Source organism: Theropithecus gelada, chromosome 3, assembly GCF_003255815.1.
Source record: "Theropithecus gelada isolate Dixy chromosome 3, Tgel_1.0, whole genome shotgun sequence".
Taxonomy (NCBI): domain Eukaryota; kingdom Metazoa; phylum Chordata; class Mammalia; order Primates; family Cercopithecidae; genus Theropithecus; species Theropithecus gelada.
The window spans coordinates 183,039,649-183,067,093 of NC_037670.1; the positions used below are offsets into that span (position 1 = coordinate 183,039,649).

General features: G+C 48.1%; 1 protein-coding gene across 3 annotated transcripts in view; it reads right to left on the reverse strand.

The window, feature by feature from the left end:
* The window catches only part of VIPR2 (vasoactive intestinal peptide receptor 2), a 104,016-nt gene extending 77,030 nt beyond the window's left edge, over positions 1-26,986 (reverse strand). For all 3 annotated transcript variants that reach the window (XR_003118602.1, XM_025379729.1, XM_025379728.1), the window contains exons 1-2: positions 26,758-26,986; positions 24,473-24,572 (exon numbers count right to left, since the gene is read on the reverse strand). Coding sequence is in view for 2 of the 3 variants with exons in the window: in XM_025379729.1 (XP_025235514.1) it covers positions 24,473-24,572; positions 26,758-26,886 (229 nt within the window). In the remaining variant the exon portion in view is untranslated. The remainder of the gene's footprint in view (positions 1-24,472; positions 24,573-26,757) is intronic.
* Positions 26,987-27,445: the final 459 nt, after the last annotated feature.

The following is a 27,445-nucleotide window of genomic DNA, read 5'->3' on the forward strand; positions in this document are numbered from 1 at the left end:
GTCTTGTCCCTACCCTGCTGTGTGGCGCCATGACCTGTGCTGACCACTCGGACTGACAGGCTCTGCTCCCTTCTGGAAGGTGGTCATCATGGAAGGGTCGGAGCTGTTGGTGGGAGCCCCAGTTGGAGAGGCTGCAGGGAGAAGAAAGGCTTAGGCACCTGCTGAATGTAGGGAAGGAACAGCTTGGGTGACGTGGGCAGAACCTTCTGGGCCAACCTCAGAGCCTTGGGAGGAGCCAACTACTAATTTTGAAGCCAAGTTTCAGGAGATTTGTGCCATAGCCACACGTAACCGGGAGCAAATCTTCCTGGGAAGTACACAGCTGGTGGAGCAGAGTCACATGGGCTCTCCAGAGGGCCCCGCAGTGGGTTGGCACCAGCATGGTCAGTGCCCGCATGGTCAATGCGTTCAGGGAAGCAAGTGGGCCGAGTGGGCAGTGACCGATGGTCAGTCACAGGGGCCGGTCAGGGGGCTGGAAGCTTCCAGGCCATGAATGACTTCTCGATGTCGACTGGCAGTGGTGGCTTCCTAACTTTTTGCTTGAAAATCAGCTTAGTCTCCTAAAAAAGACATTGTAGACTGAGTGGTTCCGAAAAACTGACCCTGCGACGGTGCAGCCTTCTGACTTTTCTGAGGCTTCACAGCATCTTCAACGAAATACACCGGGTTTGGGAAAGGCTGCTGCAAGAACAGGTTCTTACCAGGATGCTGGGAATTCCTCCAGGTGGAATTCTGAGGGACACAGCAGTAACTCAGTTATGTGACACTTTCCAGCCAAAGGGGGGAGGAACCTACAGGAACCTGCAGTCCTGTCGTATCAAAGACGCTGCCTTCGCTGCAGAGACTCCCTAGGAAGTCCTGGCTCTTACAGATGACGTTACAGGTGTGACTTTGAGTTCTGGATTTGGATTTATTTTCTCATTATTTCAATTTCAATGACAGAAACATCAATTAAATTTCAAGAGACTCTCACGACATGCTCCCCCTTATCTAGGAAATGACTTTTACATATATTCCATTTTGTCCTCCCAGCAACTCCCTGAAGAAGGCGAGAGCCCCAGTGTGATTGTCCCCTTTGTATGGCCTGTGAACAGACAGGATAACAGTGAGCACATCACACATGGTGCCGCACCACGCAAAGGCAATGCAGGGCGTCACATTGGAGGTGGGGCTGCACCTGCTGACCTGAGTCATGGACACAGACGGGTGCAACTCCAGTTGTCACCTACACCATGCTTGCCATGCAGCTTATGCTCTCTTTGGACAATGGGCAGCTCTGGGAGGTGGTGCCCTAGATCTTCTCATGGTTCCCCCACACCCTCCTTCCTTCTTCAGTCACCTGCCCCTACCCCACATGCAACTCCACAGAGGGTGGCAGTTGAGGGTGGGTGGCCCAGGAGGCCCGAGTCATGGGAGGCCACCCTGCTGCTGTCATCAGTGACCACCAAGTGTCAGCAGGACTGGGAGGAGGGGCATGAGAGCTGAAGATGCTTCATCCCATCAGGACTGGGGAGCAGCTCTAGGGACCAGCGAGTGGGAAAAGGAAAGCTGAGAAGCGAAGCCTCCTGAGACTGGCCATCGGCTCAGATCACAGCTTGCCTCCAACACATTGAGGAGCAAATAATTCGAATCACATCCTCCATTCAAGAAAGCTTGATTTATGTCTCAAGTGACAACAAATCTTCCTCCAGAATCTGGGCAGAGCAGGAAGTCCCAGCTGGTTCTCACGGGGAGCTCAGAGAGGCCGGGGGCATCACAGTCATCGAATACTCTCCTTGTACGGCAAATAACGGGCTGAAGGATGAGTCTCTCTCTTCCTGCAGGGGACTGCTGAAGTCCTTGTGACCACTCCTTCCGAAAGTGGGTGTTTAAATACCTTCCCAGCCTCATGTCTGAGTGGCTGAGTTCTCTGCAATCCTCACCGCTTCTGCCCCAAACGGTAACAGTCAGGATTCTTCCTGGAGATAGCCGTGAGGAAAACGCCCGCAGGAGGAATTCTGATTGCCTGGTTGTGATGGAGTGTGCTGCTGGATACCATTTTCTGTGTCTCAAGGAGTTGCATGTGAAAGCAGTCAGCCTGGTCCATCTCAGGGAATGAGCTTAAAACACGGGTCCCGATGAGCAAGACCAAGGTGGGAGAACAGCATCCACCTCCCCTGCCTCCTGATCCAGCCTCTTCTTGTGCAGTGCTTCCAGCTTCAGTGGGTGTTTATGGTGAATGAGATAGAGGGGAAGGAAGAGAGAAATGGAAACGTAGCTGTCATTCAATGGCAGGCGTGAGCCGGACTCCACTGGCCCCTCTCTTCCAGCCCAGACAGAGATGCATGATCAGGTCCAAGTTCTTTCATTATAGAAAGTGACTTTTCTTCTTACCTTAAGAGAAACCAGAAAAACAGTCCTTCTTGTACTGTGGTGATTCTTTGTATAAAATCTGCTGTGACCAGAACAACGTGGTATTTTGGTCTGGGGTGGTTCAGTCCAGACTCATATTAAACATCCCTGAATGGGAAAACAATTTTGTGTTTTTCTTACTGTATTTGTCATTCTCCTCACCTGTCTCTTAAATAAGGAGCAGCCTTCTACCAGGGAGAAGAGCAGGCAAGGGTGCCTGGTGTGGAGGGTCGTCCAGGAGGCAACAAAGCAAGGCTGGACAGTTCCCGTGGAGTGCTCACCAAGGAGGGACTGCCCACCGAACCTGGATCCCTCCCAGGTCACGAAGGCGGGGACAGAGGGGGCCACCGTGAAGTCTCATCACACCAGGCTGCCCTGGGCCACCAGGATTCTTTTACAGGAAACAGCCTAGAACTTTTCATATCTAAGGTGACAATACACATGCCTCACTTAAATATATCTTTAAGATTCCAAGCATTTTTCCAGATGTAAATTTTCAAATTAGGAAAGTAATCTCTGCCCGCTGGGAACATGTTCCAACACAACACGGCACAGGCAGAAGAGTGAAGGCCTCACGTCGGCGCCACTGAGTAGTAACAGGCTAGTGTGCAGCCTGGGCGGCAGGTGCAGCTGTGCAGGCTCCGTCTCTGCGTCCCACTGCAGCCATTTAGGACGGGTAAGAGGCTGGGCCTTGTCACTTGTCACCTCCTTGAGCAGGTGCCTCTGTCCCTAGTATTTCTGGCTACTCTTTGAAAATTCATTTTCTAACCATCTAGTTTAAGGTATGATTTGGTTTCCTTATTTAATACACTTGGCTCCAAACTTAAAACATTTAAGCTTAGATTTAAACAGGGGCCATCCAGCCCTACTTTGCTGCCTCCTGGCCGACCCTCTGCACCAGGCACCCTTGCCTGCTTTTTAAGTTTCGACTTAAACATTAAAGTTTGGAGCTAAACATATTAAATAAGCTTTGGGGCAGAAACCTGCATGGGAAGAGGGGAGGCCTCTCCTTCCTACACCCAGGGTGTGAGGGGCTGGAGGGGAGGGTGGGAGACTGCCCCTGTCCTGCTCCAGAGGCCTGGGTGGTCACCTCCCTCTCTCCCTCCCTCCAGGCTGCTGTTCTGATTCCTCCTTCCTTGTCCTGCTGGGCAGACTCTGACACAGCCCCAGGCCAGCTCCTTCTGAACGAGGCGTCTCCCAGGGCTCCATTTACCTAGGAGAGGTTTTCCTTCCAGTCCTCTCTCTCCACAGGGGACAGGGGAGAGGCACGGCATTCCGAGGGCAGAGGTAACTATCAGGACACCACTTCTGAGTCCAGCAACGTCAGGGACTTGCTTGGGAAAAGGACCTCCCTGCTTAGGGTCATAATGAATCTGAGACCCCAGGAGTTCATTTTGACACACTGTTACACATGCTTAGGTACACGTGCATGGGATACACAGAAGTTATGTATGATTTCTTTTTACAAAAATATGATATACATGTGGAAATCTTCCTTGCTTTCCCACTTAATATATCATGCATATTTTTCATGTTATTCATGTAGAATGCCATCATTTTTAATGGCTGTATAACATTCCACAGTACAACCATAACACAGTTAAATGCCCCATTTGTAATCCTCAATATCCACAATGTTTATGATACAAACAAATGGCAATGAAATAATTGTCTGATAGGAAATCTAGTTATTCAGTATTTAATAAGGGCCAAAAATGCTTGAAGTTTTATCCTGTCCTTTTAAAAGGAATTATGGTTCTTTCCCAGTCAATGAAGAAAAGCCCTTCTTTACTGCAAATGCTCATTAATGATGTGTAGAGAATTATTAGAATTGGAGAAGTCAACATGGTTTAACCTCCAAAGACAACTGATTGGATATGAATCTTGACAGATACGGAAGCCAAGACGTGAGAAGTTGTTGAACCAGAGCTTAGACCACTGTGCTGGCAACCTCACAGGTGATCCTCTAGCCCCCCTTTGACTCCCTATGAAGGGAAAGAGATGCTTTTATGCGTGGAGTTCTGGAGGTCACTTCCTAACCAGGTGACAAAGAGCATAATAGGAGGTCAAGGGGCACGACGGATGGCAGGATCGTGAGGTCAAGGGGCATGACGGGCAGCAAGACTGCACACTCGGAGATGCACCAGCAGGCTCACAGTGTCCCCAGACGTCTTCCTCCCGAAAGCCTTGGACCTGAATCTAATCAAGCCTTTAGCATCAAATTCTAGTTCAAAGGAACCACAGGGAACAGAGGAAGAATTCAACACCAAAAGGAAATGCTGAGGCAGAATGTGAGCTGGTTAGGGGACAGACCTGCCTGTTAAAACGCCTCCATTGTCAGGAGCCTCGGGCATGGTTTCCCAAAATATGCCCTCTAGAGTCTGTAAACACAGTGGGACCAAATGCAGCAAAATGTTGCCGAATCCAGGCCATGGAATGTGAGTATTCCACATACCCTTCTAACACCACGATTATATAAACTTTCAAACATTCAGAACGGAGCCAGCATTACTGTTGGAAAAATGCTCGTTAAGGTGAGAACGAAGACCAGGGTTCCTTTACCTGCAGAGTCCTGTCTGGCTCTGGAAAAGCAGGAGCTCACGGAATCCTGAGCCCTCGAGTGAGCAAGGCACCTGGGGGGCTGTGATGGGAAGCTGCTAGCTCATCCAGCAGAGCTAGCCAGCCCCTCCCATGGGGACCCCGAGGTCATGCACCAAAGGCTACAAAAACAGAACTGAGGTGGTGCCTGGCTGGTGGCAGAGATGAGGCTCCAGGGGCAAGTGTGCTCCCACCGGCATCTCTCTTTGGGGTCTGGAAGTCATCTCCTGAACCACTGCTCTCTTGCTTCTGCGGAGCTCACCTGCTCTCCCGGGAAGAGACTGAACTGGATAAAAATAGGCCCGGCAACAAAGGAGAGTGAATGCTCTTACCTCACTTTCTGCCATTGGGTGGGTCCGGAGGGTGCTGGCTGTGTTTCTGTGTCCCTGACACTAATGTGAAAGCACAGGTCACGTAAAGGTGCAGGGCACACCTGTGAGCCTTTGTGCCTTCTCTGGAAAGACAGCTGCTGAGCAAGGAGGTTTCCATCTGAGCTCTAAAATGCAGATGTAACGGAGTTTCTAGAAAAAACAATTAGCTTCATTTTGGCCATCAAAGTCATTGATCCTCTACACCTATTATCAGTTTAAAGGACTAACAGCTTGATGGAATGATTCACCAGTTGAGGTGGGAAAATCTTTTTTTTGACTTTTATTTTAGGTTCCGGGGTACATGTCCAGATTTGTTATACAGGTAAACTCGTGTCATGGGAGTTTGTTGTACAGACTGTTTCATTGCCCAGGTATTAAACCCAGTATTCAGTAGTTATCTTTTCTGCTCCTCTCCCTCCAACTGGGGGAAGACCCCAGTGTTGACTGGGCACGGTGGCTCACACCTGTAATCCCAGTACTTTGGGAGGCCAAGGTGGGCAGATCACAAGGTCAAGAGATTGAGACCATCCTGGCTAACATGGTGAAACCCTGTCTGTCTCTACTAAAAATACAAAAATTAGCTGGGTGTGGTGGCGTGCACTTGTGGTCCCAGCTACTCAGGAGGCTGAGGCAGGAGAACCGCTTGAACCCAGGAGGCAGAAGTTGCAGTGAGCCAAGGTCGCACCACTGCACTCCAGCCTGGCGACAGAGCAAGACTCTGTAAAAAAGAAAAAAAAAAAAAAAAGAAGAAGAAGAAGACCCCAGTGTCTGTTTCCTTCTTTGTGTTCATGAGTTCTCATCATTTAGCTCCCACTTATAAGTGATAATGTGTAGTATTTGGTTTTCTGTTCCTGCATTAGTTTGCTAAGCAAAATGGCCTCTAGCTCCATCTATGTTCCTACAAAAGACATGACCTGGTTCTTTTTTATGGCTGCATAGTATTCCATGGTGTATATGTACCACACTTTCTTTATCCGGTCTGTTACTGATCAGCGTTAAGGTTGATTTCATGTCTTTGCTATTGTGAACGGAGCTGCAGTGAACATTCATGTGTATGTGTCTTTATGGTAGAATGATTTATATTCCTCTTCATATATACCATGTAATGGGATTGCTGGGTCAAATGGTAGTTCTGTTTTTACGTCTTTGAGGAATTGCCAGTCTTCCACAATGGTTGAACTAATTTACACTCCCTCCAACAGTGTATATGTATTCCCTTTCCTCTGCAATCTTGCCAGCATCTGTTATTTTTTTACTTTTTAGCAATAGCCTTTCTGACTGGTGTGAGATGGTATCTCATTATGGTATGGATTTGCATTTCTCTAATGATCAGTGATGTTGACCTTTTTCCCATATGCTTGTTGGTTGCATGTATGTTTTCTTTTTTTTTTTTTTTTTTTTTTTTTTTTGAGACGGAGTCTCGCTCTGTCGCCCAGGCTGGAGTGCAGTGGCGCGATCTTGGCTCACTGCAAGCTCCGCCTCCCGGGCTTACACCATTCTCCTGCCTCAGCCTCCCGAGTAGCTGGGACCACAGGCGCCCGCCACCTCGCCCGGCTAGTTTTTTGTATTTTTTAGTAGAGACGGGGTTTCACCGTGTTCGCCAGGATGGTCTCGATCTCCTGACCTCGTGATCCGCCCGTCTCGGCCTCCCAAAGTGCTGGGATTACAGGCTTGAGCCACCGCGCCCGGCCATTGCATGTATGTTTTCTTTTGAAAAATGTCTGTTCATGTCCTTTGCCCACTCTTTAATGAGTTGTTTTTCTCTTGTAAATTTGTTTGAGTTTCTTATAGATGCTGGATATTAGACCTTTGTCAGGTGCATAGTTGCAAATGTTCTCTCCCATTCTGGAGGTTGTCTGTTTACTCTGTTGATAGTTTCTTTTGCTGTGCAGAAGCTCTTTAGTTTAATTAGACTCCATTTGTCAATTTTTGCTTTTGTTGCAATTGCTTTTGGTGTCTTTGTTATGAAATCTTTTTCCATTCCTGTGTTCAGGATGCTATTGCCTAGGTTGTCTTCCAGGTCTTTTATAGTTTGGGGTTTTACATTTAAGTCTTTAACCATCTTGAGTTGATTTTTGTATATGGTGTAAGGAATGAGTCCAGCTTCAGTCTTCTACATATGACTAGCCAGTTATCCCAGCACCATTTATTGAATAGGGAGTCTTTTCCCTATTGCTTATTTTTGTCAGGCTTGTTGAAGATCAGATGGTAATAGGTGTGCAGCCTTATTTCTGGGTTGTCTACTCTGTTCCATTGGTTTATGTGCCTGTTTTTCTACCACTACCATGCTGTTTTGGTTATGGTAGCCCTGTAGTATAGTTTCAGGTAGGGTAATGTGATGCCTCCAGCTTTCTTCTTTTTGCTTAGGATTGCCTTAGCTATGTGGGCTCTTTTTTGGTTCCATATGAATTTTAAAATAGTTTTTTTCTAGTTCTGTGAAGAATGCCGTTAGTAGTTTGATAGGAATAGCACTGAATCTATAAATTGCTTTGGGCAGTATGGCCATTTTAATGATATTGATTCTTTCTATCCATGAGCAGGGAAGGTTTTTCCATTTGTTTGTATCATCTCTGATTTATTTGAGCAATGTTTTATAATTCTCACTGTAGAGATCTTTCACCTGCCTGGTTAGCTGTATTTCTAAGTATTTTATTCTTTTTGTGGCAATTGTGAATGGGACTGCCTTCCTGATTTGGCTCTTAGCTTGGCTGTTGTTGGTGTATAGAAATGCTAGTGATTTCTGTTCATGGATTTTGTATCCTAAAACTTTGCTGAAGTGGTTTATCAGCTGAAGGAGCTTTTGGGCTGAGACTATAGGGTTTTCTAGATGTAGAATCATGTCGTCTGCAAACGGGGATAGGTTGACTTCCTCTCTTCCTATTTGGATGCACTTTATTTTTTTCTCTTGCCTGACTGCCCTGGCTAGGGCTTCCAATAGCATGTTGAATAGGAGTGATGAGAGAGGGCATCTGAAAATCATTTTTTAAAAAATGCTTTGTCCTCTGTGAACCATGGCCATTTGCTCTGACCTGAATCATCCCAGACCAGACAAACTGACCCCTACTTGCTGATCTTGCAAAGCCAATTGGCATCCATGCCTACGGGGAGGACACAGTCTTTCCTGCAGTGTAAGATGTTCTTGGCCAGTCCGCAGGGTCCCTGAGTGAGGAGGACACGTGGAACTGGTTCTTTCCTCACTTTAGACTGGACCAGTGGGTGCCCAGGACTGGAAAGGCCACAGAGCTGGTCCAAGGCAGCCTGACCCTCTGGTTACTCTCAGAGTCTCGGAAATCAGCCCCTCCTGCAGCAGCTGTCCACCTCAGTTCACCACCAAATTATCTAGTATATTCTAGGGCCAGAATCTGGCTACTTGTGATTTCTATCCCCAGCTCTAGTTCTGCTTTCTGGAGCCTTCAAGGGGCCACTGCAGTTATGATTGGCAGCAGTTTAGCATGATTTCTATCCCTGCCTTACTTTGACTTTCTGCTTAGAGACCCTTCAAAATAACACCATTCCTGGACACCTGGTGTCAGCCTGGGCACTCAGGGTCATCATTTCCCAGCCACCCAGCTGACCATGCAGAGCAAAGGCCCCACGGTGTCCATCTCCAGAGCTCAGGGGCTCATAGTTGAGAGGTGGACATTTCCTCGGAGCCACTGCCAGCATCCCTGCCCACCTCTTCAGGGAGCAGTCGTACAGAGACCCTCAGTGTTCTAGTAGCTACATTCCAGGACCTTCTTGTCTTAGTGTTTACGGTTAAACAAAGCTCCAGAGTGAAGCTGATGAAACAATGCAGGAAGCTGGATGCGACACCACCCAGGTCCAGATTTCACAAACCTGTGGAACGTGAACTTGAGGGCTCTCGTAAACAAACCTTCCCTGCATCTGGAGATTCTGAAACAGTGGCCCACACTGCCAGACTCCTGAAATCTCCCTGTCAGTGAATGCTGCTTGTGCAGGTGGCCAATTACAAAATATCTTGTTACTCTCAGTCCTACAGAATCTCAGTTATTCCAACACAAACAGTGATTATACAAATCTACCAAATGAAGGCTTCTGTCTTTCTTTTTGTTCTGAGGATGCATGTTTACATCATTGGTTCTTAAAATATTTGCAAGTGATATGAGGGCTACATCTATGCATTCGCTAAGCTGGGTATGATGCCAAATGCCATTTTAGAAATGCTGCAATTAAGAACGATGACAATAATTGCTTTTGGCAGAAATAGAGAGGGAAGAGCCTTTGGAGGGAAATACCCAAAGCAATTACCTGTCAAAACTAATAAAAGGGGCATGCCCTGGAATGCACGGAGCACAGAAATGAGAATGTACTCTTCTCAGGAGACAATTGGCAGAGGTGTGAGATGGCCACACGCTGGGAAGGGCATTAGCTGCAGCCGAGAACTGAGGGACTAACTGCAGAGATAATCCGAGAAGGGGCTCTGGGCACGACAGTAACCCTACCGTCCACAGAGAGAGAAACCAGGCAATACACCGTCCAACCAACAGGCTGCTCTTGATGATCCAGCACGGTTTTCAGGTAAGTTTCTTCTACTTGGTAGTAACAAGCATTCATTTCTCCAGCAAACGTGTACTGAACATCTGCTGCACTGCCATGCACTGTACTATGGGCGGGATCACCTGCCACTGTGCAGGGCTCCCTGACCAGGGCTTTTCTTGCCAGAAAGGATGGTAAAGCTTAACCCTGCAAACACAGCCTTGATGTGGAAATTTGCTCCTAACATCCCCCTGGCTGGCAAGAGTCGGCTTCTGGTCCCTGAGAGAAACAGCTAAGACAGGAGGAGACAATGCCCCACAGCACAGCGTGGCCTCCAAACATGTTTAGAATACTGCAGAGGACATTTTACAGCAAGCCGGGTTTTTTTCAGACGACTCAGATACGCTGACATTCTGTCTAATTAGTGCGCGGCACACATCCCACCCTCAACAGCCTGATGGTGAACTACAGACTGTGTCGGGAAACGCCATCTCCTGCGACACCGCCCTTAGGTGGCACCTGGAAATTGGATCACAGCAGAATTCTGAATTTCAGAAACAGCGGTTTGATTCTGGGTTGGGGTTCAGGTGGATTCCACAGGCGGGGGCCACATTCTGGTACCTGAACAAACATTAAACCCACGACTCCAAATCCAGAAATAACCAAAACTATTAAATGAACAAGAAGATTTTTCAAAGTAATGTATATAGGTCCAGACAGAACCTATGCATTTTTAAGAATGTGCTGAATCCAATACAACCCAAACATCCAACTATGCTCCAAATAGAGCCTGAGTCAGTCCAATCCATGTGGTTGGGATCCCTGCTCAGCCATCTCTGCCTAAGGAGAAAGAATAATTGCAAATGCCTCAGAGGTGGGAGTCTCTCCCACACCTGCAGGGTCCTTGGGGCCCTCAGCTTCACACTGACAGGGGCACTGAGTAAACGCATGTGGGCATCAGGAAAACGGATGTGTGTGCTAATTCGTCTGCAAAATGCCTGAACTCTTCCCCTTCCAGATGTTTGCTGTTATTACCTTCATGGACAGCCAGTGTTTCCTTCCATGTCAAATATTCTCAAACCCTTCCCCCGAACTCCTGCCATGGCTCGGGATGCTGCTGGGGCCACAGGGGCTTAGGGCTAGGATCACACAAGACCTGCCTTAGAGAGGGTGAACATTCAAGGCCTCAAAGCATGGGGAGTCCTGCTGTGCTATTCCAAGGACAATCTTCCATAGATTTATGATCAGGACTTGCGTCTCTTCCCGGGTCATCCGAGAACACACATCCACAGCGCCAGGACAAATCGCCCACCTCCGCCTTGCAGCAAGGCCTGACCATGGGTCTCAGCATTGGGACTTGTGTCTTTTCCCGGGTCATCCCAGAACACACATCCACAGCGCTAGGACAAACCGCCCGCCCCCACCTTGCAACAGGGCCTGACCATGGGTCTCAGCAGGAGTGGAGCCAGGTGAGGACACCTGGTACTGGTCTCTCCTTCAGGCTCCTGCTGCCTCTGCCCTCGCGGGACCTGACGGGGATGAGGGGACACCATCCCAGCTTTGTCAGGGCCAGCAGCTGTGCCCAGGGGCCACAGAACAGCCGGCCGTGGTGTGGGACAGCTGCTGGGCCCTGGGACGTCTGCCTCATCCACACCCTGGGACCCAGCTCTCATGACCTCACAGTCCCATCCTCTCCCAACCCCTGACCACCCTGGAGCAGTTCTGAGCCTGCAGTGGTCTCCTCATGCCCCCAGGCGCCTGTTGGCACCAGAACCCACCTTCTGTCCCCCAGATGACTGAGGTCCTAACAACTGTGCAAAAACCTCTGAGCACCCCTGGCCACTCCCCTCCTGCCTTGGGCCTCCCACCTGCGTGCTGGGACCCCTTCACCCTCTCTCCAGCAGCCTTGGCAGTCCCCACCAGAGGCACTTTCCTTGCCTTTGACCCCCCTTCTTTACTCTCCCTGAAATTTCAGGAGGAGATCCCCTGCCGTCCTGCAGCCTGGGTCCTGCCCTGAGGCCTGGCTCTGGCTCCACTGATCCTCGGAGGTGGCTCCTGGAGCTGCCCTTCCCACACTTACCACAAGGGCATCTCCGTCTCCCACCTGGAGGAACTCGATCAATGAGCTTCCTCATTTCCAGGAATGCCCTAATTCCTTCCAGAAATGACTGCTCCATGGACCTTCCTGAAACACAGCTCACACGCAAACCCCACTTCTCAGGAGCCTTCAGTGCTCTCAGCTCTGCAGGTTGGGCACGCTGACCACTCTTCTCCCTCAACCGCTCCCTCCTTCCCTCCCTGCAGCTGAGCTCAGGCCTGACACAGGCTTCTTCCACCTGCTGCACACCAAAGCCCACCACCCTTCAAGCTCCAGGGCAAAGCCAGCCCGAGCCCTGGTGTAAATGCACCCCCTCCCTCCTGTGAGCTCCCACAGCACATTTTGGTGCCAGGAGACAGTGGTCTTGGAGGCGACGGCATGTCCGTCTGCAGCTGTAAGAAGAACCCCTGTCACCACCCACCTGGTGGGGACAGGGCCAGGTAACCAGCTTCACACTCCGTCCCCTCAAACTGGCCTCTGTCCTCCCCTCTTGAAACTACCTTCACAAAAATTATAACAGTGAGAAAATGATGGCAGTGAAAGAGACCTGATTTAACCACCCCCTATCTTGCCTTTAGATGCCCTCAATTATTCCTGGGCTTAGGTCAAGCTAACTTCAGGAGACTTTTAGGTTATGGTTTAAGTGATAAGAGCCCTTCCCCCAAACTCAACCATCTTTGTAAGGCTAATGAGAGACCACCGGGCTAGGGGGAGGACAGGAGCCTGAATTCCGCTAAGGCACAGATATAAATGATTGCCAGTCGTTATTCTGGAAGTCACAAGATATGCAACCTCCCCAATTACCCCTGCAGATGACTTCGCTATTGTGGAATGTAAGATTGGCCTTTTGAGATGTCTTTTCAGGGTTTCTGCATGTCTGACACCATGGCTCCACCTGAACTGGCCAACCACTCCTGTAGCCCCACCCAGAAGTGATTCAGCCCACCAAGGACCATTTCCCATGCCCCTATGATGGCACCCCAGCCAATCAGCAGCAAGCACCATTGCCTAGCACCCCCATCCCCAAACTACCTTTGAAAAACCCTAGTCTCTGAGCCTTTGATGAGGTTGATTTGAGTAACAACTTGGTCTCCCACATGGCGTGGCCAGCATCACATCAATTAAATTCTTTCTTTACTGCAATGCTGTGTATTGATCTTGCTTGTGCAGTAGGCAGGAAGAACCCAGCGGGTGGTTACATTCTTCACTGGCAAGGAAAGAGCTTCAGGTAAGTTACAGATCCTTTAAAAAGCTCTGTTAATAATCTCCTGGGAGGGGAGGAAGGTTGCCTTGAAATTAACTGTCAATTCTGAGCCACAGAAGCATGACCAATGGCAGGATACTTAAGCGGCTGCAGACATCTCAGCGTGCTCTGGATGTGGCATCCAAGGCCCAGCATGGCAGTCTCCTCTTCCAGACAGAACACGCTGCCTCCGCCCAGTTCATCTACATGCAGAAACGGAGAGAATGGGGTGGTCTGTGCCAGGGGTGTGATAGGGGAGACTCTAGCCAGTGGAACGAGGAGGGGTCATCAAATCTTAGAAAGAAGAACATGGGGCCCTGCCCTCAAACTTCAGAGAATCGACATAGACCAGAGAAGAGAAAATGCTGGTTTCACACAGTGGATGGTGAATAAATGGAAAACCTTATCTCCAGTGTAAAGGCAAACACAAAACTCTCAAGACCCTCAAACTCTTTATGCCAAAGGGAAAGTTGAGGATGGAGGCCAAGTTCATTTCACACTGATCATGCCAATTACAAGCTTGTCTTCCCAGGTTCAGAATGACAAGATGAGATCAGCCATTTCCTCCACCTACCCAAGATACCTGCAAAACTGATGCTTCCTTTACCCCCTTTCTTTCTTCAAAAGTTCATCTGGTCTGATGTAAAATGCAGATTTACCAGGTACCAACTAAAGTCTCAGCGTGTGGCCATTTGCCTTACTACCTCCTCGCCCCTCTCCCCACAGGACTTTGCCCTTTAAGGACAAGTGTAAACGCTAACCCTCCTGAAGACCTCTTCAAAAAAGACAGAAGTGTGTCTGTGACTCATGTTTTTTCTGGATGTGCTGTAAGACTGGCTTAATAAACCTCTTGAAACCTTCATAGAAATCCATGCCTCAGTCACTGATTTTGGTTATCACCAGAGGTGGCTTAAGCTTCTCAAAGTCAAAATGGAGACAACACCTGAAAAATCCCTAAGCAGACACAACCAGTCATGTCTCATAAATTACCTCAACCTTGATTGATTTGCAAACATAAGGGACACTTAACCTGAGCCATTTCTTGTAAATTCCCATTTTAAAGAAGAATAGAACTTAAGCTTAACAACCAGAAGTAGCCAACAAACTTTTAATAACCATATCAATGAGGGACTTTCCAATGGGACAGAACAAATGAGGCAGCTGTGCAAGTGTAACCAAGCCAGCATTCTTTGCTTTATTTCTATGTTCGTCTGTTAAAAACCTCCCCCTCGCATTCCCTCAGGGGAGTTCCTGAACCACCTCGGGTTTGGAGCTGCCTGGTTCGTGAACTGTTGCTTGCTCAAGTCAACTCTTTAAACATGTCACTGTGCCTCGGTTTACCTTTTTGACAGTCTGGTGTCAGAAGTGAGATCTGAAGGAGACCCTTGACGACCCCCAGGAGCAGCAAGTAACCAGGCGTGGGCAGCCCCCAGGCCACTGCACTTACTGCTCTCCTGCTGCATTTGGTGGCCACAGGATGAGCCCCTCTAGGAGGTCGAGCTCCACAACTTGCATCCTGAGCTCTCTGACTCCATGGGAGCAGTTTTTGTTCCAGAGCTCAGCCTGGGTCTGACAGGGACTGCACTGGAACCTGGATTGGGATCCAGAGTCAAACTGGGTGTTCTACAGGAACTGGCCTGGGTCTAGTTGGAGGCCTCAGGTAAGACAAATGTGAGAAAAACAGGGAATTATGGGTTCATCAGAATCCATGGAGTCTGGGACTCCCCATCTGGAACTCCAGCTCATTTTATGTTCAGAAACTACAGACCCAGAGCCCGTGGCTTTCTCGAGAAATGGGTGCAGCTCAGGAGGATGACTCCGAGTCACAGTGGCCACAGTGGGAAGTTTATTCCAGACTAAATCATTCACGTACTGGCACATTCAAGAGAAAGGAATCCTGAGTGCCTGCAAAACCACGCAATACATTTTTTGATTGGCATACAGACTGATTTTACACAGAATGACTCCAAAAATACAGCCTCCCTAGAAGAATCTCTACAACACTCGAACAAAACACTATTTTGAGTATACTAACATTTGATTTCTTGCCTTTTCCATGTGAAGATTCTGAAAACCAACTTCCTTACAAATTAAATCCTCCACTGAACCTGGGGCATCTGCAACAACTAACTCAGATTTTGGCCTTGCACACAACCCTGAGCTATTACAAAAGCAGCCACCTGAAGCTGAAGAGGAGAAGGACTCGTCAACACACCAGTGTCTCCTGGCCACTCCCTCAACATGGCCTGCAGTCCCAATAAGGCTGACCCCGGACAACAGGCAACTATGCCCACAACTCCTCTCTGGAGAAAACTTAATGTCCTTTCTCCCTGCCTTAGAGATACTGAAATCTTTAAAATGCAGGCATCTGGGAAATGACTCATCAGAAGGGAGAAAAAATGGGAACGCTGTAGAAAAAAACTGGCAAGTGGAAAATCTTAAAGTCCCTTCCATATGTATTAACAAAAGACTTTGGCCATCCAAACAGGTAACTTTATCTGCCAAGAACACAATTTGGACTGACCACTGAGTTTTATATTATTGTACGTGGCACAGGGCTACAATTTGAGAACAGAAGCCAGGAATCTCTGCTTCTGTCTGTTTGGTTATGTACGTCTATATGTATGTACGTTATTTATATGTCACATTATCCTACCTCCCGATATTATTATTAGAAATAACATATAAAAGAGCTGTATTTTACTGGCCTGAAGAAAATTAGGTGCTTGTATAAATCAAATATTTTGTCAGAAAAAAAGGAACTAACCCAATGGTTTTCAAGTTCATATAACTTGAGTAATCTTTAATAAATAAGAGTATCAATGATTTAGTAGAAATGGACATTCTACCTAGCTGAGCTAGTCAAATAAGCTCATTATTCCTCTTAAAAAATTTGTCAACAAAAAAAGTAACCTGAGATGACAGGTAGTTTGATATTATCTGTTTAAAAACAGTTTCCAAAATCTTTTTGAAAACTTGAAATTCTGAAATTATACTAAGTTAAATTAAATGATATTTGCTACATATCTAGATCATACCCAAATAAGATAAACTACTAAAACACTAATTCCTAAAAAGAAGTTTAAGCTTAAGTATTTTTGGCTTATTATAGAGGAACTGGAGCTACCTGGGTCTGCCAGTAAGCGTGTCCTGTGCTAAGAAAGTACGTGCCATTTAATAACTATGATATCATGTACTTCCTAATTCACAGTGCATATTAATGTCACTAAGGATTAAGAATTTGAATTAACATGTGTAATTAAAACCACTAGAAATAAATATCAAAGCAAACAACTGTATATGAAAAATGTACACAGAAAGTAGGATGTGTTTTTAATAAGGAAAAGTATATGAGGTCTGTGTTTAAGGAAAAAGAGAGTACTTTTATCTGAAAGCAAGATGACTGATTGTTCCAGAATGGAAAAGAAGAAAATGAGTAAGACAAAAGCTGGTTGGGTATACACAGTTGCAGAAGGTCTGACAAAAGAAATTTTATGTGTGGTCAAACTTCTAAGATTAGAATGATTTTATTTATAAGTTTCTGTTAAAAAAAAAAAGCTTAGTAAAGTACTGACACAAAGTGAGTTTGTTTTCTCTCTATTAATAGGACAGTATTTTCTTGAATATTGGTCTTCTCTTAATTACAAAAGTGGTTTTTTTTTATGTTTTAAGTAATTGGCCTAGAAAACAATGATTTTGTGTTTTATCAGGATAACTTATTAAGCTTCATGCTGTCTTTATTTAGTCTCTGATTAGTTAAGAAAAATGAGTCTTTAATATTAAAAAAGGGCCAGCTGTCAGGGGCTCGCGCCTGTAATCTCAGCACTGTGGGAGGCCAAGGCAGGTGGATCACTTGAGTTTGAGACCAGCCTGGCCAACATGGTGAAACCCTGTCTCTGCCAAAAATACAAAAAATTAGTTGGGCTCAGTGGCACATGCCAGTAATCCCAGCTACTCGGGAGGCTGAGGCAGGAGAACTGCTTCAACCCAGGAGGCAAAAGTTGCAGTGAGCCGAGATCACACCCCTGCACTCTAATCTGGGCAACAGAGTGAGTGAGACTCCGTCTCAAAAAATAAATAAAATAAAATAATAAAAATTATATTTAAAAAGGAAAGTTATTTTTTACAATCTGGTGTCTGTTCCATAAAAACCTGCTGGAAAATATTAATAGGAGGAAGCTGGGTGTGGTGACTCACACCTGCAATCCCAGCTCTCTGGGAGGCCAAGGCGGGTGGATCACTTGAGGTCAGGAGTTCGAGACCAGCCTGGCCAACATGGTGAAATCCCATCTCTACTAAAAATACAGAAATTAACTGGGCTTGGTGACAGGCGCCTGTAATCCTAGCTACTCAGGAGGCTGAGGCAAGAGAATTGCTTGAACCCAGGAGGCGGAGGTTGCAGTGAGCTGAGATCATGCTATTGCACTCCAGCCCGGGTGACAGAGCAAAACTCCATCTCAGAAAAAATAAATAAATGAATAAATAAATGAGAGGATCAGCCAACGCATCAGCAAATGTCAACCGGATGGTTTAATTTCCACTCATCCCACGACACGAGGCAAGCCTCAAACATACAGGCCCTGGCCATGAAGCCTTTGGAGCATCACTGGAACTGGGTATTGACCCAGAAAACTCTACAAAGCTTTGTGACCAAAGAGGTTCAAGTCTCAAGTCCCCTTCAGGAAGAGCTGCAATCTGCTCAAGTGTCCAAGTTTGCCTCTGTTGCTCATAACAACACACCAGAAACTGGGTAAATTACAAAGGAAAGGCATTTATTTCTTACAGTTATGAGGCTGGACAAGTCAGGGTCGAGTGGCCACAATGGTGAGGGCTTTCCTGCTGGTTGGGACTCCTCATGGTCCCCAGGTGGCACAGGGCATTGTGTAGTGAGGGGGCTGAGCGTGTTGGCCCAGGTCTCTCTTCTTATAATAACACCTCTCTCATGAAAACCCACTAATCTATTAATGGATTAACCCACTTACGAGGGCAGAGCTTCCATGATCCAATCACCTCTTCAAGGCCTGTCTCTCAATACTACCACATTGAGGATCAACTTTCCACCTGAGTATTGAAGGAGATAAATATTCAAACCACAGCACATCAAAAACATGTGAAAGCCAAAGCCACCAAGAATCTGACAGGCCGCACAAAAGCACACATTAATGTCCATCCATAGTGGCCATGTACCCCAGACAAGCACTGCTGCCCAGGAAGAAGCTGAGAGGCCACTGGCCGCACTGAGGAGCTGTGTGTGTGGAGAGCTGCACGCTGGCTGTGGGTCTGGTTTCCATTGAGCCAGCCCATGGCTCGTAAGTAAAGAATGTGAAATGAGTATATCAATATAAAATCATAAAAAATGAGGCCAGCAGGAATTGTTACTGCTGTGGCCACCTGGAGAAGGAGCAGCCACTCGTCACCAACCCCCACCAGCAGGACAGGAAGCAGCCAGGTTCTGAGGACGTACCTGGGAAGGAGGAGGCAGGTGTGAGAGCCCAAGGATGGAGGAGAGAGAGATCAAGGGAGGGGAGTGGAGAGGGCAGAGAGGTGTGCACTGGGAGAGGCCATCGACAGGTGGGAGCTTGCTGCGTCTCGGGTCACCAGCACCAGACTGAGCCCTGACCTCAGAAGGAGGGGTGGGGAGGAAGCTGACTCTGACCCCATCAGCAGCAGCTCACCCCAAGGGGCCGGCCGCCCAGCCCGAATGGCTTCCTGTGACCCACTGTGGTCACATAGGCAACAGCTCTGTTCTTCCCAGACAGGAGAAGCCACTGGTGCACCTCCGAGTGGCTCCTTCACCTGCCGGAAACTGACTTCTCAACCATAAATCCCTTTATGATGCTTAAGATAAGCATTTTATTCAGGGTAAAAATTAATTCAGTGAGAGTTGTTTCCTATAAAAAATAAGTATAAAGACATTACTTTAAAAAAAAATAGAGACAGCTTCTTGCTCTGTTGTCCAGGCTGGAGTGCAGTGGTGCCATCACAGCTCACTGCAGCCTTGAACTCCTGGGCTCAAGCGATCCTCCTGCCTCGGCCTCCTGAGAAGTTGGGACTATAGTGTGTGCCACCACACCAAGTTAATTAAAAAGTTTTTCTGGTGTCTTGCTATGTGAATCAGGCTTGTCTTGAACTCCTGCTTTCAAGTTATCCTCCTGCCTCGATCTCCCAAAGTGCTGGGATTACAGGTGTGAGCCCATTGCACCAGGCCATAAAGACATTACTTTAAGACTATCTCAACCAATAAACAGTTATTAATTATTTAAATATCCAAGACGAGGAAATGAACTTAAGGAGTTTAGAAAATAGAAACAATCTAGTCAAAAAGATCCAAAAGAAAAAAGTGACCAGGCTGTTTATCTCACCAGTCCAAAGAGTAATTTGCACTAGGACAAGGACCTACTTATATCAGAGAGAAAACGGAAAGGAAAGAGATAGGCACCAATTAAGATGCAGCTGATGTCTACACCATCAATATTGACATCAGAGGAACCTACTTCTCTGCTGTCTGCCGTGGATTCCAAAACTGCTTGGTTCAGACCTCCCGGAGCATAAGACAGTGATTATTCATTTAGTTTCTTAGCACAGGTCTGACTGGAACGTCTGCTAAGGACCAGGAACAGCGAGCTCCCACCAGAGCTTCAGCTCTCACAGCAGAGACCAGCATCACAGGACAGCTGAGCCGAGACCACAGGGCGAGGTGGAATGTTGTCATCAGCACAGGCCTTGGACCCCCCAAGGAGGGCCAGGCCCCACATGATGTTGTGGAACCCATTCGTGGACACTGTCCGGTTTCCTCTGACAAAGAGGAACAAGAAAGAAAAGACTAGGTGTAAAATGGGATGTGATTAAGTATATTCCACGTGACAGAACCGTCACAGGAATGAGAAAGTAGGCGAAAATCATGTCATTTGGTCATAGGAGATGGTGATTCCAATTTTTTATTAGTGGCTTGAAGTTAACCCTCAAATGCTGGTGAAATATTTTATTCCCACCAACAAAGCAGTCACTAGAACATTCTTTGTAGTAGCAAAGCACTATCAACTACCTAAAAGTCCATGGACCTGGGAGAGACTAAAGAAACACATTAGAATACTATAGCAGCTCTTAAATAGAATATAAGGACAAATACAGAACAGTCACCAAATACATTGTTAAGTTAAAATACAAAACAGAAAAGAAAAGCAAGATGCCGAGTGCATGTGTGAAGAGTGTGCCAGCTTCCACGTGTCTGGAAGGAAAAGTGGGGTCTACCCATGTGTGGACTTGTGCGTGCCCCGACTCTCCAGGGGCAGCTTGGGACTGGCAGCAGCAGAGTCTGTAGAGACATTTCCTATTACATACATTCTGAACAGAATTTTTCTGTGTGTGTGTGTGTGTGTGTGTGTGTGTGTGTGTGTGTATAATCACTTAATTTCTACTGTGAGAAGTTTCATTAATTTGTTCAGCAACAGCTTTTAAAATATCTTTTTAGATGCTAAGTACCGTGTGAGACTCGGGAGAAGCAACAGAAACAAGATGCCATCTCCTCTGGGCACTGTAGGAGAAGGACCAAGAAATCACACACTGAGTTACGATCACAAAAGTCTCAGGATACTATGGGACGTAAAGGAAACACATTTATATCCTACTCAGCAGCCACCAATCCTTACTTGAGATCATTCTCCCAAGTATGATAGAAAATATGTTTCTCTGACATAAGGCATCCTTCTTTCTGGGGATGTTTGTATAGCAAACAACCTAGGAGAGTTCGATAATTAAGATAATTAAGATATCATCTCTCTTTGTAACAACGGCTGGGGGTTTGCCAGCAGCCTCCTTTTGACATCGCGGGTTTCCTAAGCCAGTTCTCCTCAGCTATGACACAAATGCACTGCATCCGTGTGGGCCACTCCCACTGCTCCTGGGGGACTTGGGAAGCAGAGGGAACCTGTGGGTACATGCAGCTCATGATGCCTGCTGTGCATGAACAGCAAGTCTCTTGTCTCTGGCCCAGCATCTCACGTCTTCTGCAGCACCTGCAAACCTGTGGCAGGCTACCTTGTTAGCCTGCAAGTGGGGAATGACCTCAAACCTTTCACAGTTCCTGACACGTAGATCGAAATAAGTTCAGCATCCATTGTTTAAAAGAAAAATCAAAGAAAAGTTAGTTTTTAAGCCTAGCACCTTCCATGGCCTGGTCTAAGCTGACATTCACCATCAGATCCATTTCAGCCACGTGCCTCTGAAGGATGGCTCAGAACAGGGAGCTCCCAGACACACAGAAACCACCTCTGCTTCTCTGCAGCGCAGGTCACACCCCTCCAGACACAGGCGTTAAGAATGATTTGAAGTCACACGAAAGTTCCTATCCAGCCTGTGCCTAGGCAGGAAGCCTGGACAAAGCCCCCTGAGAGACCTGTCCTTTCCACCTGCAGGTTGGCGTGGCCATGGGAAGAGGGCTGGATCTCGGCTCTGACGCCTGGAGTGCCTCACACGCATATCAGCAAGAGAAAGCTTGTCTTAGTGATGCATCAATGTTAAGTCACACAGCTCCAAATAACTCCTAAGCTTACAAAGCGAATCCTGTTAGAGAGTTTAGAATTGAAATTGGTTTCTGTCTGGATTTATGTGTTTTTTTTTTTAGATTCAACATGTAATAAAGAGAAAAATTTCCAAATCAGACTTACACAAATTATGTCACTGGAATTGGAAGCTAGGTTTTTTTCACCTCATTTCTGGCACTCTTTCACACAAATTTCTTAATCGTACAGATTTAGAAGTGGCTGTTACAGACCCTCAGTGTCTCACCTCACCTGGCATCAGGTGCAAATGCACACTGTTGTCCCGTGGAGTCACTCAGCCCATCTAATCAGACGCCTTCCTCAGCCTCAGCCTGTGGATTCTGGTTCACATCGCTGATAGCATCTTTATTCTGGTAACTTACTTCTATTTACATCTCTGGCATTTGAGCCATGCATATTTCAAAGAGTACAAAAAAAAAAAAAAAACAGTGGCCAGGCTGAGGCCCCGGCACGCTGCTGCTTCTCTCCTGAAGGGCAGTGTCTTGTTACCAAGTACTTCATGCAAGTCAAAAAGGTAAAACAGATGAGATACAGATATTTTTCCTACAGAGCTGATACTGGAAATAAGAGCCTTCAATACAAGATGTCCAGGTAGACACCTGTTGCTACAAAAAAGCCCAGTGACAAGTTTCCCAACCAACACTGCCTACAAGGGGCCCTCAGGCCTGCATCTGAACCCACTCAAGCTGGTGTGGGGCTGAGTGACTGCCTGGGACCTGTGGCTCCTAGCGTCCGATGTGACTCACACACAGACTGCCCACTGAGGAGGAGCCCCTGTGAATAGTTTAAATGTGCTGACCTATCTTTGGGTGAAGGTACCCCAGGAAGCGTCTCCAATCTTGGGTTAAGCTAGGGTCCAGCTATTGTGCAGTGAGCCATCAGATAGCTCCAGGCTCCCTCAAAATCTTGTTTTCTTTTTTTTTTTTTTTTTTTGAGACGGAGTCTCGCTCTGTCGCCCAGGCTGGAGTGCAGTGGCCGGATCTCGGCTCACTGCAAGCTCCGCCTCCCGGGTTCACGCCATTCTCCCGCCTCAGCCTCCGAGTAGCTGGGACTACAGGCGCCCGCCACCACGCCCGGCTAGTTTTTGTATTTTTAGTAGAGACGGGGTTTCACCATGTTAGCCAGGATGGTCTCGATCTCCTGACCTCGTGATCCACCCGCCTCGGCCTCCCAAAGTGCTGGGATTTTGTTTTCTTAAAGTATTGCTTGCAAGCTTTTAAGAAAGTGGAATATTTTATATAAATCTGCATTTCTAATATCCCATGAAAACAAGAAACTGGACAATTTGGAACTTGGAGGTGAGGAGGGCTGCCCAGGTCCCCAGGCCCCCAGGTAACCAGGTAATCCTAAACGCCCGTCTCTCCTCAGGACTACCTTTCCTAACTCAGAATTTTCACTGTGAAGAAGGACCCTCCATGGCCATGCTGCTGCTTCTGCCGTGGTGGCCTGGCTGCCTCCTCCATCCACATCTCCTTGGCTGTGTCAGCATTTCCCAGGACAGACTCTCAGCATGGCTTCAGCTTTATTTGTCCTTCTCTGGACAGAGTTCAAACAGACAATCTGGAAGATGGGCCAGAACCACGCGTGCACCACGGAATCACAGATCTTTAAAGCCGTAAGAAGTCTTGGAGGCAGAGCTTGCATGTTTCAGACTGGGAAATGGTGGCTCAGAGCGGGATGGGAATGATGAGGGACACCGGTTTTAGTGGCAAGCTACAGCCCCATTGTCCAGCATGGAGACCGCTGGCCGCCTGTGGCTACTGGACCTTGAAATGGGGTCCAAATTGTGTTGTGCTGTAAGCACAAAAAACACACTGGACTTCTACAACTTAGCATAAAATAAGAATGTAAAATTAATAATTTTAGGTTGATTATACGTCAAAATGTTAAAGATTCAGATTTATTCAGGTAAATAAATGATACTATTAAAATTAATCTCTCATGCTTCTTTTACTCATTGTAATGTGGCTTGTATTCTATTTCTGCTGGGCAGGGCTATTCTTGAATAAAGCCCACCATCTGAGGCCCTCTACAGGACACCAGACTGTTTTAACACAGATTTAATTTCTTTCTTGAAGAGGAGAAAATCATGACAAAGAGCAGAGAAAGCTGACGGACAAAGGCCTTGCTACTATTTATAGGCTGGGTGCTATCCCGGGGCAGAGTCTATAAACAGGTTGTTAGCAGGCCCAGTTGGGGCATGATGGCCCAGCACGCCTCTGTCAAACTGGAGAAGGCAACCTGCACGTTCACAGGGTGCACCGCAGGCCCGTCTTCAGCACAACCAAAGTCCCATTTTCCTATTTACTTTCTGCCAAGGATCCATCATCCTTAACCAGATCAAACTCATCTGTCCTATAGCTAGGAATTTAAAATGCAAGAATTCAGATAACTGCTTTTATCCCCTGGAAAACTGAAGCTGCTTTTGCAAAGCATAACAAAGCCTGTGAAATTGTTTTAGTAACTGTTGCTATCATCTCAAACCATGGAAACTATTATTGTTAAGAATTAAGGTTTTCTTTTTGAAGGTGTGTGTGAAGACCCTACCTATCCAACACTCTATAGTTCATTAATAAACAGTGGGAAGTTGCCTTTCTTTTTCTTTTTTCTTTTTTTTAAAGATGCAGGTGGTGACCCTGAACCACAGCTGAGTGAGGCATATTCCCGGTTAGATTGTCACTGGAGTTCTTACTCACCAAGCTCTCTGCCTTACCTTTGTATTGTTCTGTTGGAGACCTCAGAAGCTCTGCACATTTTGTTTCTTCCTCCTGTATTTCCAGATGAAATCGGCATTCTGGGTGAATGCTGTTCACCTGTTCAAGGTTAAAAGAAATATTAATAACTAAAAATTCCACAATAAGAGGAAAAGCAAGCAAAAGTTCTACAAAAACAACCCAAAACCTCACAGTTTTAAACTGCTTCCAAACGTAAATGCATTTAAAACCAATCACCTTAATTTTTCCGGCATTTTAAAAAAACTTCATTATTTACTTTGTAAAGGTAATATAAAACAAATACAAAATCTAATAGAATATTTTTTTCTGAGCAGGAAAATGAACTTACTAACATAACACATCGGTACTAATGTGGAGGCAACAGAGCTCTTTACTCCATTAATCTCTCCATAGCCGGCTCCTCCATTTCGCAGCCTTTGGTTTGGTTTAAGTGGAGGCCTGTGGACTGTGCAGCTTCCTCCGAGGACGGCCTCCACCCGGGGAAAGAGCCGTGAAAGAAGGGCTTTATTTTTAAAGGTGTTGGTACACGTTCAAAGCTTAACCCTCTAACTACAGATAAAACTGCAATCCTTTTGACTAGAATTTGGGGTGGAAGAGATATTCAAAAAGATGAGCAAGATGAGGAGGGAGGCAGAGGCGGGGGAATCACCATTGTGGCCCCACAGAGACGAGGGGCGATTTCCAGTCAGGCTCCGTCAAGGGAGTGAAAGATGCTACAAAGATAGTAATTAGCAGTCTATTAACGTGAGAAGAAGACAGAACTACACAATGCTTCCTCTCCGAAGGCACCATTTCTACCTAGATCAACATTCTTGTTCTTCACGAGCACCCCCAAGTCAGCCCAGGGCCTGCCTAGCGGCCCTTAGGGGCTTAAGGAGGGCTCCCTCCACCCATCCTTTGGTCTTGATCTTCTCCCTTCCCGCCACTACCCAAAATTCTACTTGTACTAAAGTAATAACCACAGAGAATCATACTGTGGGGTGCATTATGGCCATCTATGTTTAGTTATCTTACTATTGAAATGGTCAGTAAGAGTTCCAACCAGGAACACAATTTCCTAACACAATTAAGGGGAAAACAATGCTGGAACTGCTGCCACCTTTAGCTCCATTTAAAAGAGCCCAGAGCTTGCTTCTAAGAGCTGGTGACTGAACCAGCACCAGGCACTGACTCCCGGCTCCAAGTCCTCTGTTTTCATGCAGGACAAGTGAGTGGCTTAAATTTCAGAATTAAGGAAATTATATTGATGTAAAAAGAAAAAACTTTGTTAACGTATAAAAGACATTATAATACCTGACATTCCTGGAATACGCAGAGCAATGACTTAGGACGTTTTGTAGCAATGAAAGCGGCATTAACCATGATAAAGCCTGGTACTTTCCAAGGACCCGCTCCGCAAAGCGCCCACTCTGGAGGGAGGAAAGCCCGGCTGCGCCCCCGCGCAAGGCCAGGGAGTGTGGCTGGAGCCCCGCTGCAGACCGGGCGTCGCCGGTTAATCAGTGACACCGTCCCGTCGGCAGCGCAGCCTCCCAGCGGCACAGCGGCCGCGGATCGATCCAGACCCACCTCGGCTGCCACGAGCACGGAAACCGCGCGCACCGCAAACCGCTTCAGTCTCCGAGAGGAAAGCAAGAAACAACGCTCGGATTTTTTTCTTTCTTTCCTTTTTTTAAAAGGTTCACAAAGGGAATAATTCAGAACTCCATGCGCGAAGGCACTTACTCAACAAACTTATGCGCGGTTCTTTTCCTCCAGTGCTCTTGGGGAAAAAAAGCAACTATTTTCAAAAGGAAACTTTACTTAACCGACGCCACGTCCCCCCGACACTAAAACAAACAAACAGTAAGTATAGGGAGGGGCCGAGAGGCGTCTGCGGCCAACGCCAACCCCGATCTCCCCGTGAAACGCGCAGCCCGCGCAGGTGCCCGCAGCTCCCAGCTCCCGGGACGGCCCCGAACCAGCTCATCGTTGACGCGTCCAGGGAGAAACGACCCCGTTCCTAGCAAACCCCGGACGATGGGGCGCGGGGAAGGGCGCAGGCAGCCTCCCAACCCGAGTCCCGCAACCCGGCGGGGCCGGAGCTTGGCGCTTCACGCTCCCCCGGAGGAAGCTCCGGACCCCGGGCGACCCCGCTCCCCCTCCCCGACCCCGCCCGCGCCCCAGCACCCGGGAGGAAGGCGAAGCCCGGCGGGAGCAGCGCGCTCATCGGAAGGGGACACCCGGGTCCGGGGCGCCGTGGGGCGGGGGTCGCGGGCGCACTCACCGGGGCGAGCAGCCAGCAGGTCAACAGCGCGGGCGGCAACAGCGTCCGCATCCCGAGCTCAGCGTGCCGGGGCCGCCCAGCGCCCGCCGCCTCCGTCCTGGGTCCCCGCGGTTCCGCCGCCTCCAGCATGGGCCGGGCGCGAGTGCGCGGAGACCTCGGGCCCCGCAGCTGCAGCCGAGCGGCCCGAGCGCGTGGGCCGCCCCCTCCGTCCCGGCAGCTGGAGCGCGCTCCCTGCTCGCCCGTCCCCGCCGCGCCCCGCCGCTCCGCCCCCCGCCCCTGTCCCCGCCCCGCGCTCCCCCAGTCCTCGTCTCCCTCCTCCCACGACAACCGCCGCTCCGCGCCCCTCCTCCCCGCCCCCCACCTCCCCCTCTCCGCCCCCCACCTCCCCCTCCCCTGCGCCCCGCGCCCTCCTCGCCCCTGGGCTCTCTGTGCCCACCGCGCGCTCCCTCTGGTCTCCGCGACCCCCCAGCCTCTCTCCCCGTCCCCTCCCCTCTTCTCTGCTCCCGGCCGCGCGTCGCTGATTCTGTGGGCGGAGGGGCTGGGAACGGGCTGCTCAGTGCGCGCCCGGCTCCGAGTGGAGAGAACTGGGAAGCGCGGCCGGCGCGCGGCGGGGAGAGGAGGACCCGGCCAGGTGTGCGCTCGGAAGGGGCGGATGCCTTTGCCGCCGCCTGTACCCGCCTTTCTAAAT